General features: G+C 38.8%; 1 protein-coding gene across 3 annotated transcripts in view; it reads left to right on the top strand.

The window, feature by feature from the left end:
* Nucleotides 1–18037, top strand: part of CHD9 (chromodomain helicase DNA binding protein 9) — a 106132-nt gene that overhangs the window by 13202 nt on the left and 74893 nt on the right. For all 3 annotated transcript variants that reach the window (XM_068411489.1, XM_068411490.1, XM_068411487.1), the window contains exon 4: nucleotides 4819–6422. In XM_068411489.1, the coding sequence (XP_068267590.1) occupies nucleotides 4986–6422 (1437 nt within the window). In that variant the 5' untranslated portion in view covers nucleotides 4819–4985. The remainder of the gene's footprint in view (nucleotides 1–4818; nucleotides 6423–18037) is intronic.

The raw sequence follows: 18037 nt of genomic DNA, 5'->3' as shown, positions 1-18037 counted from the left end.
GAAAAACATGGGTCATGCAGAAATTCTTATTTTTTCATTCACGTGGACTCATAAGATGTATTTTAATACCATTTCTCCTGTTCTAATATTTTGGTTTACATATTTAATTTAAAATAGATCTCTTAATGTTAAGAACTAGTAGATTAAAGAAAGTATAGGTGTTCAGTTTAATGAATAGTGACCAGATGAAAAAAAAAAAACGAGCTGGGAGATGTTTCTGTTCTGATTCGAGTATGTTTGCAGAATAGTTTAATACTTTTTGGAAAAAATGCTATGTTTTGTGCAAGACATCAAATGGTACAGTTGGCAATCTGAAAAAATTTACTGTTTAAATTCTGGATGCTTTAGCATATCTGAAGATGCCAAACCTTGAAATGTGTTTCACCTTATCTTGGGGGATACTGTTGATGTTTCCTGGTAACTAATTTTAGAAAACTTCATGTTATTAAAAAAAAAAAAAAAACACGCACTTTTTTTTTCAGAAGAGTCTAATGTATAATTTTGTTACATAGCTGTTAGATAGTAGTTACCTTGTAGTAGCAGTAGTAATTCCTTTTGATTAGTTGTCTACATAAAATCAGCTTGATTGGTACAAAGTTGAGAGTTTAAAATACAAAGGGAGAAACTAAATACTAGTAAGAAATACTGTTGAATGCCTCTGGATTCCATCATATAAAAAAAAAAAACCCAACTGCAGAAAATTCTAAATTTAGCAAATTTCCTATAGTTGGTAAATATTGTTGAAGCAATTCTAGCTGTTAAGGGGCAGTAGCTTCTTAAATTCAAGTACAACCCTAGTCTTCCAATTGCTTTGTCCGGTTGTGCCTTGATTGTGGTGCTCATTTTATTGTCTAGAACTGGTCCAAGCAGTTCTTAGATGCTGATGTTGTAGAAGGATCTTTCTAACTTCAGGCTGGGTAAAGATTAATGTAAATCTGTATACAATAATGGTAGAGAACTTAGAGATACAAAGTATTACAATTAATGTAGTTTTTACAAGAAGTGTAACTTCATCACAAATTCTCAATGTAAGAGGATACAAAGAAGTCTAATTGTATTTACTAAGAGAAATCAAACTTCAGATTGCTGTGAAATGGAATGATTTACCATAACAGTGATTGCTTGTGGTAAAATACTTCGTTTTGACAAAACAAAGGTTTTAAGGAAGAAGGAAGAGCTCTTTTTCCTCTCATGTTGTTTTTTTTTTTTTTTAAACACATTCTGCTTCTTTTACTGTAGTTTGCTTTATTGAATAGGGATTCAAAACTACTTTCCCCATTCTGATTAAAATGCAGCTCCAATAGGAGCTTATCTTCCATGAGAAGTGTTTTGGAACTGGTACTATAAAACACTGGCTGCCATTGCATTGTTAAGCTTGTAGTTGTCAAGTCCAACAGTTGAAAGTCTTCAAAATGTTTATTTCCTTGAATGCTTTTCTGCCAGCTGAAGGTAAAAGCATGTCCCAAAGTTCGAATTGGTACCACAGATCTGTTTGGGGAAGGAGAAGGTTGGATAAAAGTATGTTAAAACATAATTGTAGCTGCCGTCACTCTCTATATAAGAGGGAGCAAGGACGTGGAGAAGAGAATCACTAACAGAAAGCATGTAAAAAGTTTTCATGTCAAACCTTTTGTTTCATTAAGTTGGATATGAGGAGGTAGGATTTTTTTAAGGAAGGGACAGAAAATTAGTACTTGTGTCCCAATTAGGTTCAGAAGTGCATCACAATTTGCCTTCATATGCCTTCACAACTTGCAAGCTGAGCATCTAAAGTTTTCATATTCAAGTATAGCAGAGAAACAAAAAGGACAATTGTTCAATAAATTTGGAAGATGACTTTGTGTGGAAGGCTAGTTTCTCCAAATGAATATCCTTGAATTTCCAAGTTATGCTTTTCTTTGGGCTGAAAAATCATGATGGATTTTGTAGAGACTGAAGAAAAAGGCTAGGGGTAAAAGTACTTCTCTGGTCAAAAAACAAGGTGTCTTTGAAACAGGGTTCTGTTCAGGCTGCCTACAGATATCCTTTTCAAGAGAGCTTTGGGTTGGGGTTGGGTTTTTTTGTCCCCCACTTGCTGATCTCCTCTTTACAGAGAAGCTTTCTTGACAATAAATTTACATTGGTCTAATTAGCCATGGAGAGGTTTCTTATGTATCTAGCCTTCACATTTCTCAGTTTGGAAGTTCATCTGTGCTCTGTCTTGCTTGGATCCTTGAAGTGAAGCTGGCATCTTCAGGTTACGTTTCCTTTTTATACCTACTAAGATTTATTTGTTTTGTAAAGCCTTTGCATTTTAAAAGGAGAGTTTGTATTATTTGTCTCTTATTTTCTCATGCTGAAAGAAAGTAGGAGAAACTAAGATGGAAAGTGTTTCTTGGGTTTTGAGCAAAGAAGCAAATTTCTGTGAGGCAAGCTCAGAGTTAGTGTCACAACTGCAGTGATGCCAGCTGTTATGCATCCTTTTTTCCTGTTTTTTACTATGAAGGTACACAGTAGTCAATAAAACATGAAGAGATTGTCTGGTACATGTTTTTTCAATACAGGGTTGTTTTAGTCCTATTCTATAGTTTTAGGCTACTATGTAGTTAAACTCAAGAGCATGTATAGTAGTTAATTACCATAAAGTAGCTGGCCCATATGTCACCCTATGTAAACAAAACCAAAAAAAATATTGTACATCTATTGTATCTATATTGCTAAAGACAGAAGAAATCTCTTTTTCTATTTTTTCAAGTTGGCACAAATTGAGTAGCCTTCCTTATAAACTGTATTTCACTGTGATTTGTCTCTGGGCATAACCAAGGTGCTGTATGCGGTCTGCTGAGCTATTTATACTCAGTCTCAATATGTAAACTTTTATCGATATAGTCTTCAAATTTGAGCTTTTAACAATAGAGTCCTTGATAGACTGGAGCATGACATTTTACACGACTGCCATAATTTCCATCTATCTTTCCCCAGATGGGGGTTTCTTTAATTAGATCATTTGTCCTGTGTCTATGATACTTGCTGTACTTAATCTGACTTAGCTGAAATAGCTCTCCCCCAACTTATCTCTTGAGTTGAAATATCCTAAGGTGGGAGATGAATATATCAGAAATGCTACAAAAACCTAAAACCATGCTACATCATCTACCTGGATCCTGATGTTGGTTTATCATCCGTTGGAAGGAGTTTGATAATGGGAAAGTCATTATTCTGTTGTGTTTAATCATAAGCAGACAACTTAATCAGTGTTAGGAGATAATGCTTCCTTTAACTTGGGACTTCAGAAAGTCCTAGCTTTAAGCAGTAAGTTGTATGTATATCATCTAGAATCCACGGCTACTTTGCTATGCTAAGATGTTACCTTCGTAAGTTCCTGTGTCTTTTTTATGGCATGCTTGTTCTCTATACTCGTAGTAATTAACACTTATTCCAATCCATACTTGATAGGTGTCAGCAATTGGTGTCTTTCTGTGTGATGCAGGATCCATCTGTCCTTTTTCTGTGTAGACCAGAAGTTTTGTGTACCCAAACCCTCAACAAGGTTTATTACTTCTTAGTATGGTCACAACATTTTTCAGTGGACTTAGGAGTATAAGCAGAACAGGTTTTCATCAGCTTGTCAAAGACTACTTTGTACTTAAGAGGTTCAACATGAACCTTGTCCCTCAGAGAATATTTCAGATTTCCAGGGTGTCCATTTCTGGAAGGATTCTATGCTTATTTTATTCTTGGGAGAATTGATTAATGCAGAATTGCAATTGAAATGGAGGAGGAGAGCGTGAAGGTGAGCTTTAGTAGTAGGGTCAGGAATTAAAAGCTGTGGATGTTTTCCTTCCTTTTTTCTTTATAGTAATTAGATATATGTATTGGCAGGATAAAGGAATGATTATTCCATGAAGATGCTTATTTAAAGTGATTGTTCCTCTGTTCTAGATGTTTACTAGTTATCTGGGGAGGTAAATTATCAGAGACACACATTTGCATTCATTTCCCATTCTGTTTGATTACACTACAAATGTGCAAGTTTTCCAGCTAAAGTTAAACTAACCATCCTTCTCAGCCTCTCTTGGCTGAAATCCCTGATTGCAAACTAATTCAGTGATGATCACTCTGTGATACTATAAATAAATACAGAAGAAAAACAACTTGTGTCTCAAAACTAGATAAGTATGTAAACTCTGCTGTTGAACCAAAGGTACTTCTTTTCCTGTGTTTACCTTTGACCATATCACTGTGTTCATCCTCTTGTCTTTCCTTTAAATGAGAGTTCTATCATGTCTTTAAGTGTGATAAAATATAGTTTTTCAGAATCTTATTTAATGCAGGTTAAATAGAAGAAACAGTGTATCTCAGCTTTTCCTACTGAAGTCAAGGTAGCTTTGTTTTTAAATGTGTTTTATAACCTCTGAAGTTTCTTGTTTAAACATACAGAACTATTGTGTATGTTTCATGTATAATATGATTTCTTTCTACAAACAAATTTTAATTCTGGACTGCTAAAAAGCCAAATGGTAACAGAATTGTGTCGTTTTAATGAAAATGGCAAAGGAGAATCTAAAAGTGTCCCTAGGTAACAGAGCAAACGGAATGAAAAACATGAAACCATTACATTTAAAACGTCAAATATTATTTCAATGTAAGGCACAAAATTTATAAATGCCGCACAGGGCATCGAGTACAAGCAAAAATAACTGAATTGATTTGTGATTTAACTAAAGTTATGAACAAAATATCAAAAATTCGTAAAAGTGTTGGGGAGGGGATGGAGCGATGAGGAGAGTCATGAAAGTAATTTTTCTTTTTCTTCTCTCTTTTTTTTCCTTCCCATAGGATGCTTTAACACTTTTAAGACGAATGTTTCATGAGAAGCACTAACAGATGTTGGCATGCCTTGGATAAGGTGGTGACCGCTGGATGACATTTGTTTCTGTTCACTGCAGAGAGCCAAAATTGACTCCATTTGGAGTTGAGAGAAAAAGCAGTACAGACCTATCAAGATGACTGATCCTATGATGGATTTTTTTGATGATGCCAATCTTTTTAGTGAGACCTTAGAAGGTTTGTCAGATGATGCCTTTGTTCAGCCTGGACCTGTTTCACTTGTTGATGAATTGAATTTGGGTGCAGAATTTGAACCTTTGCACATAGACTCATTGAACCATGTGCAAGATGCTCAAAATCAACAAAAGATGAGTGAGTTTGATCAGCTGAATCACTACGATTCACTGAAACTTCACTCAATAAATCAGTCTTTTAATAGCTCAGCTGACAACGTCTTATCACCACACTCTCAATTCAACTGTTCACCAATTCATCCACAAAACCAGTCTAATGGGATGTTTCCAGATGTGGCTGATGGTAGTCCTATGTGGGGCCATCAAACTGCCACATCTGTTTCGAATCAAAATGGGTCCCCCTTTCACCAAGGACATTCTCAGTCTATGCAGCAAAACAAAAGCTTTGTAGCACACCATGACTTTGCCTTATTTCAGGCTACTGAACCGCAGCATCAGTGTGCCTCGCTACGGTCGCAACAAAGCAGAAACAACACGGGGCAAGATGCTCTGAGTCAGCCAAAAGACTTCATGGAAGTTAACGTTTCTACTTCTCACAGAGTCAGTGTTAACCACCCACCGCCAGTTTCTAATCCACCATCAACTTCACAGCAGCCTCTGTCTGTTCAACAGTTTTCTCAAACTGCAAGTGCTTCAATACATTTTTGTGGGAATCAAGAAGGAAATTTTGATGGACAGTCCCCAACTATTACTCCATGTTCTGTCAATAATAGCCAACAATTTTCATCTCCTTATTCTTACTCTAATAACCACATTTCTCCTACCAGCCTTCTTCAGTCTACAACAAGTCTTTCTACTAGCCAGCAGACACACGCTATCTCTGACTTCACTGGAAGTGATGCCTTTACATCTCAAACAGGGACCAAGCAAGAAACTGAGCACATGTTGAATCCTAATACACCTTTGAATTCAAATAGTTTTCAGATGTTGCATTCTGCACATCCTCAGGGCAACTTTAGTAGTTCAAAACTCTCTCCTGTGAATATTAATTTTCCAGCTTCTGCTGGTTCTGCTTCTCAGATAAGCCATTTCACTGACCCTATTGAAAGCAACGGTTTTACGTCTTTAGATGAGAACTTACTTCATCAGGTCGAGACTCATAATGAACCATTTACAGGACTTGACCCGGATGACCTCCTTCAGGAAGACCTTCTGCCACAGTTTGATGATTCTCCATTTGTTCAGGATAGCACAAGCCATGTTTTAGAGCATGACCTAGAACACCATATAACCCCACAGCAAGTAACACAGTCATCGGACCTCGTTCGGGCACAGTCTCAAAGTCAGATCCATCCTTGGCATTCTTCAGTTTCTAATCAGCATCTACAAGACAGAAGTCATGTAACCTTACAAGGGCAGGTATGTAGGGATTTCGGGGGGCGGGGGTTTGAGCTGTTTGATTTGGTTGATCTGGTGAAATGCATAATAGTGACTGGTGCTTGGGCCAAAGCATGATAACTGAAGTCTCTGAGCTGTTGTTATTTGACCCTGAAGAAATCAAAGAAACTGCCAGTTTAGGGGAAAAAAACCCGAACTGTTGATGCAGACCTTGTTTTCTCCTTATATTTACTTACCATTATAGAAAACAGGGTTTATATGACCTGAAATATTTATTCAGAGACAATGGTGCCACTCCTGCTGCTGCTTATATTTCCCAAGTACAGCAAAGAAAATTGGTTGGTTTATGATTTTGGTGCAAATATAATGGCTTATTGTCTTTTTTTAAAGTACTTAGAGCAACATATTTTTAAGAGGCTTGTGTGGCTGATTTCCTACAAGAATTGCACTGGTTTTGTTGTTACTTGGTCCTTTGCTTGGTATCTTTGTGCTCGTGCTCATGCTCATTGGCTAAAAAATCAAACTTTTTTGTTGTTGTTTTTGATGTGAAAGGCTATGCCTGTGTTTGATTTTGTTACTTTTAGCTAAACCAAAGAACTCTTCAGTTGCTTTAGTGTAACGTGCACATCTACTGCAAGTATTAAAGCCCTCCACGTGGAGGACAAGAAAGCATAAAAATTATATTGTACTTTTTTACTGGTATACAAGAGAAACTAACTTTGCAGACAGCCTTTTTCAGATGATCTGAGAGAAATTAAAATTGTGTGAACATTGAAGAGTTCAAAAGGACAATCCTTCAGTCTTTCAGCCTGTTTCTTACAAGTGTTTTCTCATAAAATATGTAAAGTAGTGAATTTTGAAATAGTTTTAATTGAGGTATTAAGTCCACTTTTTTTTTAATACTGGCCTTTATCTTCATCTGTATCATCTCCTCTTTTATAGGAAGCGTGTAAGTGTCAATAAATTGAAATATAGACTGGTGCTTCTGTATTGCTTTGGTCTCTTAAGAGAGTAGCTAAGCTTTTCAAAAACAAAACAGGGCAAGTTAAGTTATTTTTTCACAACACTGTAACCAGCAACATGATTTTTTTAATACAGCTACTAGAAACCTCAGCATATGTGAGATTCTTGCAGATTTTTCAGCTCAAAAAATTCCTAAATCAAAAGAAAATACGTCTTGAATATAGGAGAGACTTGACAGCCAAAGGCACAAATAATTATTCTTTCAGCTTTTAAAATGTATCAATCTTTAAAGCTATTGCTATGATTCTGGAGACTGGTCTAGTGGCTTTCCTTGTTAATGCCTGAAGAGGGGTATCAGTGACTGCATTACCTGTAAGCTAATACCTTAGTATTATCACATTTTGGCACTGCCTGGTAGCTTCCAGACCAAATTTGATTTGACAGGAAGGACTGAAACTTCTTCAGTTAGGTGATTTGGCAGAAGGAGCTGTAGCTTCTTTGTGATAAACATATTCAGCTGCCATTGCTGGTTATCTAGGGTTTCCAAAATTGTGAGACTGTCTGTTGAAATCCATGTACGTGTGAACAGTGAAAGTAGGAATTTTTATTTCAAACTCCTGTTTTAAATTCTAGGAGGAATTTAGCTTGTATTTGGGAAAGAAGAGGGAATATAAATGTTTGCTAGTTTTCAATCTGTGCATTTCAAAATAGAGGCAACTCTAACATCAAACATATACATGCAGACAGCTTTAAAAAGGTTGTAGTAACTGTATTACTTGTCTATATTCTTACTACCTATATTCTCTCTACCTGAGAATGTAGAATCACGTCATTGGAAAAAAAAAATATTGAGAAGGAAAGGAACTTAATTCCTCACTCTTTCTTCTACTTAGTTTGCAGGACACAGGCTTGTGAAGGAGGCGATGTAACACTTTTTTTTTCCCCTTTAATTTTATGTCATTAGTGTAAAGATAAGAGTTTAACACATCTGGTCTTGGTCCAGTAGATTGCTTCTCCATTACAACTTCTGCTTATGTTTATGGAGCATGTAATTTTCAATTCCTACTAGTGAAACTTTTTCTGTAAAATTGTGGTGTGATGTTAATAGAACATGTATATGGCTGTGCATTTGAGATTGGCTTGATTAACTGAATGATGCAGTAGTTGCATACTGTTGGCCTCGATAAACATTTCTTATTTTTTAGGTCAGGGAGTGGGAAGAAGAGGGCACAGTCCAGGCAGCTACTCTTGTCAGTTATCTCAGTAAACTGAAGACATGCAATATAGTAGCTACTAGTGAAACGTGGTCCTGTGGGTTACTGTGTGTACGGTACTGCCGAGGGAGCAGCGCCCGAGGCCCCTGCCAGGAAGGGGAGCAGCAGAACCCAGGGTTGCGAACGGTACCGTTGAGGCTGTTGGTCTCCCATGAGCGTACTTGGGGTGAAAGGTGAAGGGGAAGTGGATCCCAGGGAAAGTGGGGATGGCAAGAAAGCCAGGCGCTAGTATCGTTTGTGAGGAGCATGTGGGATAGGAGCCAGGCGGCAAAAAGTATGTGTGATAGAACTTTCTGGTGCTATCACTTTTCTGTTTTATACATCAGAACCTTTCAAGGCTTACTTCGATCTTGCTGGCGTCAGTTTTAGCACTGTGTTCTGTAACTAGGAATAGAGGGAAGGTTCTAAGGCCTGTGGAGAGTGTTTTAAGTTTTTGAGGGGTTGGGTTTACTTTTTATCGTGGTGTGAAAACTAAGCAACTTTACAGTATTTGAACTTGTTTTACGTTTTTTCCCTGGAACTTCGAAATGAAACAGACAGAAAACAGATAGTTATAAAACTATTTGATTTGTTTTTTATTACTTCAGGGTATGCAATAAATTGTATAAGTTGTATTCTGACCTTGAGTTTGTCTAATCAGACAGATGCTTAATGTTTCCTTCAGCAACTAGCTGTGAAGCGGTAGTTGTCAAACTGTTGAGGAATGTATTGATGGGGGAGTGACAGCAGCAAACAATGTAAAGCCTTTTTAAATCAGCTGTGTATGTAATATGAATAGTAATAGAAAAGTACAGCAATTACTGAAGTTAAGGAGTGTTTCAGATCTGTCTTTTGTCTGATGACAATTCTAAGAGGGGTTTTAGTTCTAATTCTCACTTTTATTCTTTGATGACTTTTTAGAATTTAAAGTTCAAGATGAGTTTGTTCTGTTTGAGCTTTTTACAAATGCGTGTAGTTTAACCAGAGAGGAAAAAGGTGGGGTAAGGGATGGGAAGGGAACATTGGTCTTAATGAATCTGGTTGTTTTTAGGTTAGGAGTTAGGCTAGGAAGGAGTTTTGATAACTTTCATATGTAATAGTTAAGGTGAAATGTTTATTGTTTAATGAGACAATGTCTTATACTGGCTTTTGTACATGTTGAGGAAACAATTACTAGTGGGTTTCATTATTTTCATCAGTTTTACTTTGATAATGATTGAGATTTTTTCAGAAAGGAAAACTTTTTCTTTTATGAAATAGTTAATGAACTATAGCTATTGAAATGGACCCAACATTAGACAAAGATCTTTGACTGCAGTTATGCTGAGGTTATTTAAAATTAAGAATGAACATTAAATCCGTGTTGTTTCATTATTTGAAAGCAAGCATACTCCTCACATTTTTACTTGTACAGCTATTCTTTTGATAGAAATTAATTTAAAAATTAATACAATCTGTTCAGTGTAATAATACTACATTTAAAAACAATCTAGAATATCTTATGCTGCTATTATACTTTCTATGCCTGCTGTAATTAGATTATAATTGTAAATAAATTTGGTCTCTTAATTTTACATCATGCATTTTTCATCATAGTTTCAGAACAGAAAGTGGAGAAACACACTGAAGATTCGTTTAGCCTCAGCTTTGACTAATATAACATTTCTGATCTTTTTAACTCTGCTTAAAACTGTTTTGAGTTTGCTAAAGCTAAATAATCTTTTTGCTTTTCATAAAGCTGAAAAAGATCACAAAAATACATGCTTCAATGTTGTTCAGCGTGATTAGAAGAAAAAGGAAGTTGGAAAGATAATCTGAAGTATAAACTGTCCTAAGAGAAGTTTACAGCCATCTCACTGTGCATGTTATTTTGTAATAAGCATTTTAATCTCTTCTGTCTACATATATGAAAGCTGAATAATTGAGATTAAACTGGAAAATAATTTTCCATTAATAATCTTAAGTGTTATAGGACAAGGTGATAGTCTTAGTTCTTAAATCAGGTGAAACTTTTTTTCCCTTTTGTGACTGAAAGTTTGGCACCTAACTTGATAATTCAGTATATTAATGAATTCCAGTATCTCACATATGACTTTTTTTTTTTAAACTGACTTGAAACATGCAAGTGCTTTTGTGCTTGCAAGCACAAGCTTTTCTACCACTTGTTTTATAGCAGCAGATGACACAGTATTTTTGAAGAGAATCTGTCTTGCCCTTGTTGAAAGTTTAGCAAAGAAAGTCTGAACATTGTAGATGATTGCTTGGTTGATGTCGTGCCCTGGGACATCTGTATATGTCAGAACAGCATGACCTCATATATGAGCGTATCATCAGAGATGGAACTAGGTTTCACCTGATCAAAGTCCTGCTTTATGTGCTGCTGAGATGCATGTCCTGAATAGTCGCAGGTCTTTCACCTCTGACTGTGTTAGCAGATGCCGCCCTTTCATATCGACTCTAAATTGATCGTAGACAAGTATCCCTTGGATTATTCCACTTGTAAACCTCTTATTTTGCCTCTTTGTCTGAACTTTCCTTTTAAACATTTCTAGGAGTTGTATGCTCTGGATTTAGTTCTGTGTGCTTAAAGAACAGTTTTCACCTTCCTTGTATGAGCTTAATAAATTGTCTCTACCACAGTGAGGCAGCAGAATTCAGTTGTCATCTCCCAGCACCTAATAGGTTTATCATGTATGTTCAGGTAATGAAAGTAATCCCTTCACTGACCTTCTTTGTACCGTATTTTCCTGCTTTTTTTTGCTCGCTTTCTATTATTTTCAGAAAGGCCTGCACACATGGGGGAGTGAAAGTGGTGAAGCTGTGTCAAATGCACAGAGTTAATGAGAGGAGTAGGGCAACATCTCTGAGCTTGAGTAGTGCAGTGCCTCGAATGAACCAAGTCTTTTAAACTATAGCTGTATGTAATGTTTTCATTGCTAATCTGTAGCTTTTTGCCACTGATGTATTCATCATTGAAGAGAACAAGATTTTGATGGCTTTATTTATAGTTGAATGTGTATGAAGCATTTCCTTTTGTATATATTTTTTTTTAAGTTTTACATAAGCATTTTATACATTTTATTTCTTTCTAAAATGACAAATTGCATAGGTTGGGGAAAGAAAGTACATGTATGAGATTAGTTTGTAACACATTTACTGATGGATATTTATTATACTTTTTAATTTCTCCATTTTTCATATTGCATTGTTTTTCCTTTCAAAATACAGCTGTATGGTAAGGGAAAGACAAATTTCTGGACTTTTAACAACACAGAAAATGCACCAGAATATCTGCTTTACTGTTTTAAAGACTTTGAGTTTGTTAGTAATTACCATCTCTGTGGGGTAGAGTTAAATTGTTCCATCATTCTTCTTTTTTTGAATCTTTTTTGCTGTCACTAATGCTTTTCTTAAGTCCCTCTCAACCTTCATCACTTGTCAAATTATGAGGCTGTCCAATTCTTTGTGTATGTTTCCTCTTTAAAATGAAGTACTTGCTGTTGTAATGATTGTTATAATTGAAGAATATAATTTTTTCCTGAGATAATTGCACACTCATTAAATGAATGCAATAATTGTCTTTAAAATGTGCCAAAAGAGAAGCGTTTTTGTAAAAAGTAGTTAACAGATGGCAAGCATAGGAAGAAAGCTTCTGGCTAGGTCAGCTTAAAGGAGTAATCCTACACATATCAAGGCGAGACTAGTTGACAAAAATAAGTAAAATAGATACTATTTTTTTTAATGATACTGCAGAATAAGTGTGACTGAATAATCTAAATAATTATTTGCAAGCAGATGTCTTGTTAACACTGAAGAACTACAAAGCAATTCAGTAATGTGAGAGTACTGATACAAATGGGCAAGCTTAGTGTCCGGAAGAAGCAGTACCTAATTACAGAGAAGACAGAAAACAAAACCCATCTTAAATTGTCTTCTAAAGACAGCAACCCATACTATAGACTGTTAAAACTGTAGTTCAGTATATGGCTAAAGTATAATTAGTTTAAGGGAAAAAAGTTTATGGAAAAAAGCTCCTATTCTTCCACTTTGTTTTAATGCAACCATTTGTGCTATGAACTGAACTGGGAAACTCATTCAGGTACAGAAAAACTTTTTACTTTTTTGTCGGGGATGTTTTTCAGGAATACAAGTTCCTGATTTAGTTCTTCTCTTAGTAGTACAGAATTGTGTACCACAGAAACAGTAGAGGGGAGAGAGGAAGGAGTGGGAAGCATCACTTTCTGCAGCAGAGGTAAAATAACTCTGCATGGAACCGCAGCCGCAAATGCAAAGAGGATGCAAGTGGGCTTGTTGTGGAACTATCCGTTGGCACCGGTAACCACTCATCTGCTTTGTCTAACACTATTATCTATAGATGAGCCTGAATTTTTGAGTGGCTTCAAACATACCTTGCCTCTAAAGTATTGCCTCTAAAACTTCCAGAACAAGCGCTTCATCTTGAGACATTTTGCAGAAAATCAACACTTGATAAAGTGTTAGTGAAGTGTTATTACTGAAAGAGAAGCAGAACTTGTAAAGATGTTAACCAGTAGTATGGTTTTGAAGCCAAAGAATCTGAAGTACATTTGGAATTCGTGTGGCTTTTGTCCAGATGTCTGTGTGCTTTGTGCACTCAGGTTTTACAATTTCTTTTAGCTATTACATTAATTTTAAATATATAGACAGATCAAAATAACTTCCAGCATTTTGTCCGCATAACAGCCTCCTACATTTGGGGAGGTATTGTTTTCTTTGTTCGTTATCTGGTTAAAAAATTTGCACAATTTCCTGGTTATCTGGATTTCCAAGACAGTGTCTATCTTCAGGTGCTGAGTGGATTGAATTTGGGAACTCTGAAGGCTAATAAATACAAGTGAGTGGATTTCTAGGATGATGAGACTGAGAATTCTTATGTTGCTTTAAATAAGTTTGAGAAATGAGTCTAGGAATGTAGCTTTAGGCTAGAAGCAGTTGACAAGTCTGATGTTTTTGAAAGCTGTGTAATTTGTAGTAGAGATTGATTTTTCTTTCATAAATGTGGCAGGTTTTCTTTTGTGTGGGTTGTTTGGCTTGTGCTTGCACTTACCTGGGTTTTTTGCTCCCTTGATGTCTCACTGTGAAGGCTAGCATTTTAATTTATATCTTAGGAAAATGTTCCCATCTTTTACATACTGCCTTTTCAGGAGTTAGTCTGTATTTGGAAGTAATTTCAGTGTTAGTAGCATATCGTCTACGTGCGCATAATGCTATTCAATATCATGTTGAATTGCAAACCAGCACTAGTTTCATAAATTGATAGGAAGGCTTCTTTTAAGAGATATTCATGACTTCACAATTTAGTTTTAGTTTATATGTTGGAAAGAAGAGAGAAGTTTGCCTTTGTGTTAAAGACGACATCACAAATATTTTGGTTCTGAGCATTTTGTTTCTTATAGTTTGAAACATTGTTTCAAAAAGAGAGTTCTGACTGATAGGTTTTTAAAATAATCTTAAAAACAATTGTTTCACTGTACTATCTTTTCTACTGAGTACCACACATATAGAAGGAGAGTTCTTTAATAGTAGTTTAAGCAGACTTACTAGAAAAACATAGCTGTTGTGCTTTTCACAACTTGCAACATGCTGTGGCTTACAGTACCTGGTTTTATACTTCAGAAGGATAAGAAATAGTGCTAGAAGATGCAGTACATTTGGGTTGTTTTTCTTCTCTAAACCTTCATAGCAGCTGCTCATGAGGCCCAGGTATGTCTCAGCTTGATGTGTAAATTTTGTTGTAGCAGGAACTTTGGTTCTTGCAGGTCTTGGAAGCAGCAACCAGCTGTTACAGAAACACAAGTTGTCACAGGGAAGGCAGGTAAATTAATTTAAGGAACATGTGAGTGACAAAATCAGGCATGTCTTAATGTCTTTGAGTTTAATAAGAACAATTTTTTAAAAAGATTAGGCAAGGGTTTTTTTTTTAATGTGTCTGTGTTGTAGCTCCTATTCATATCATCCTATGGAGGATTCTTTGACCTGCAGTCATGTGGTATTATGAAATCTGATGAACTCCAGATACTACAGAAAAGGCATGTTTTATGGTGCCAGCCCAGTGTGCTTTTTTGGCTTAATGTAGTTAATTGCAAATGTGTACAGGCATTGATTGATTTCAGGAGATTTTTAGAAATGGTGACCCAACCTTGCTTGTTGGGGATGGAGGAATGAAGGTGCTTATGCTGCTGGTTGTGCTTGAGGACGTCCTTGGCAGCACGCTGCCGGCTCTAACCAGGCTGTCATTCTGCTGTATGTTGATAGCAGTTTCTGTTGACTTTAACTCCATTAAAAGTCAGTACAGCCCTCAGCCTAGTACAGCCCTCAGCCTATTACCCACGGCTGCTGTTTCACATGGGCACCAATGATACAGCGAAGAGCAGTCTGAGACATATCAAGGAGGACTACAGAGCCCTGGGGGCAGTGGTGAAGGACTCTGGGGCCCAAGTGGTCTTCTCATCGATCCTTTCAGTCAAGGGGGAGTGGACTAAAAGGGACAGTCATATTAGGGAAATCAACACATGGCTACAGGACTGGTGCCACAGCCAGGGGTTTGGCTACTTAGACCACGGGACTCGTTTTGAGAAACCCGGTCTTCTGTCAGCCAACAGGGTCCATCTATCAGAGAAGGGGAAGATCATCTTGGGTCATAGGCTAGCCAAGCTGGTAAAGAGGGCGTAAACTAGATTTGCCAAAGGAGGGGAGCCTCAGTCCATCCCCATTCAGCCAGTCTGATGCCAGGGCCTGTAATAGGTGCCCAGAGACTGGAGAAGGATGGCAGGTCGGCAGGAGAGCGCCAGAAGAGCCATGGATAGGAATTTCAGGTAACAAGACAGCTTCGTCGGGGGCCCAACTGAAATCCCTCTATACAAACGCACGGAGCATGGGGAACAAACAAGAGGAGCTAGAGACACGTGCATACCTGCAAGGCTATGACCTTACTGGCATCACAGAGACATGGTGGGATGACTCTGATGACTGGAGCGTTGGAATGGAGGGATACAGGCTTTTTAGGAAGGACAGGCAGGGGAGACGAGGAGGGGGCGTTGCACTCTATGCCAACGATCAGTTTGAGTGCATGGAGCTCTGTCTGGGTATGGAGGAGGAGTTGACGGAGAGCTTATGGGTCAGGGTTAAAGGGCGGGCAGGGATGGGAGACATTATAGTGGGCGTCTGCTACAGGCCACCTGACCAGGAAGACCAAGCGGATGAGGCCCTCTACGGACAGATAGATGTAGCTGCACGTTCACAGGCCCTGGTCCTCATGGGGGACTTCAACCATCATGACATCTGTTGGAAGGACAACACAGCTGGGCACAAGCAATCCAGGAGGTTCCTGGAATGCGTGTGTGGGAATCTGGCCCTTCCTTTTGAGCATTGTCTCAGAAATCGTAAACCACGTGCTCGGGCGACATCTTATGGCGGCTGCCTGGAATGCCTGAGCCTGGCAACGTGGGATGGCGCAATAAGCTAGGCGCCCGCCCTCCACCCTCCTCCGGATGCGTGTCTCCGGTGACAGCCTGGCAAGGGACCAATCCTACGGCGCAGGAACCGGACATGTCCCGCCTTCGGACCTGTGATTGGTGCGAACTGTTGACTGACGGCTCCCAGTCACATGACTCTGCCGAAAAAACTCTATAAAAGAGGCTGGATCACTTCACCACGCGGGACCCTCACCGCCATCTTCCAAGGAAGACATCGCTGGATCTCAGGGTGGTGAATATTTTCTTTTTTTTCTTTCTCTTTCAACTGTTTTCTCTGTTTCTTTCTTTCTTTCATATCTCTCTCTCTTTTCCTTGAATATTGAGTTGCCTCAGTGTTGGATCTAATAAAGTCAGAGCCAAGTGTGTTGATACCGTGCCTCGGTTGTGCTTTGTCTGAACTCAGGGATCACGAATCTTTAATATTTCGGGTCAGGATTGTTTGGGGGTGCTTTACCTGCCGGCAGGTTAAGCATACCGGGTGTTCGCATTGAACCAGGCACGCCGCACGTGGGCTGCACTGGAATTATTTATATTTTTGGCGGGCCCTGCGCGCGGGCTGTCTGCATTGAACCAGGCACGCCGCACGTGGGCTGCACTGGAATTACTAATTAGGCGGATCTCTCTCTCTCTCTCTCTCTCAGGGAGCAGGGGACGGGGATTGTCTGCATTTTATTTCTAGATTTGCTCCTTTTTTTGACTAATTAGGCGGGCCTCTCTCTCTCCCTCTCTCTCTCTCGGGGGGGGCGGACGGGGGGCGGCTGTCTGCATTTTATTTCTAGATTTGCTTTAGAGGCGGACCTTAAATCCGGAACCCGACATTTATAAATTGGCGTAGTCGGCAGGATCCTTGAGTTTTCGGAAGGTATCAATAACTTAGAGAGAATGGGTGCAATTCTGAGTGCATTTGATGTAACGCAAGAGCAGGAGTTGGAGGACTCGGCACAGACGCCGCAGACAAAAGAGCTTTTGGTGCGGTTGTTGCAAGATCGGTTGGTAACTTTAGAGGAGAGAAACTGTGAATTGGAGGAAAGGGTTAAAACTCTGCAGGATGAAGTAGAGAATGAGCGGGAGAACGTAAGGTGTTTGCAGGAGGCTTTTGTGGAGAACTTACGTGCTTGTGACTGCAGAGGGCGACGGAGTCGTGCACAGGCAGCTGATGCAGCCCCGTCCCCTGGTGAGGATCACAAAGGGGATGGTTTGTACCGTAAGGGGGAACCAGAGGAAGCGGGGACACAATGTGATTTACCGCAGGGTCCTACGCAACCCCTTCGACCGCTGGTTAAGGTCGAATATGCTTATGAGGATAGTGAGGACCATAATCCTAAGATGGTTACTAAGGAGGTGCCGTACACAGCAACTGAATTGGCTAAGTTGAAAAGGGATTTTTCACGCAGTCCAAAGGAGTCTGAGACAGAGTATGTGTGGAGAGTGTCGTTGACTGGTGGTGATCAGATTCTGTTGAGTGAAAGAGAAGCTGAGGGATATTGGGGACCTGGAGTGTTTTTGACTACTGGTGATAATAGAGCCCCTTGGTCTCTCACTCAGCGAGCAGCTTATTGGGCTGGAGGTTTGAATCCCTTGGAGAGGGGAGATCCTCTTGCGCTTACAGGCTCGGTGGATCAGCTTGTGGAGAATGTGCACAAGGCGGCTTGTTTGCAAATGATGTATGATCGGGAATTGAAGCTTAGGCAGGAATCCCCAATGATGATACCGGTAGATCCTGAGAGGATGACTCCCCTGGTTAGAGGTTTGCCTGATTCATTGAAACCCTTAGGAATTCAGTTGCAAGGTACTATCAGAAATACCCCTCAGAGTGCACGGGTGACAGCTGCTTTAACTGGAGTTTTAACCCCGGATCGCCGTACCCCAGAACAAAAAGTGTGGACGTGGGGGGAAGTAGCTCAAG

Source organism: Nyctibius grandis, chromosome 12 (genome assembly GCF_013368605.1).
Source record: "Nyctibius grandis isolate bNycGra1 chromosome 12, bNycGra1.pri, whole genome shotgun sequence".
Taxonomy (NCBI): domain Eukaryota; kingdom Metazoa; phylum Chordata; class Aves; order Nyctibiiformes; family Nyctibiidae; genus Nyctibius; species Nyctibius grandis.
This window is presented reverse-complemented; position numbering and strand designations above follow the sequence as displayed.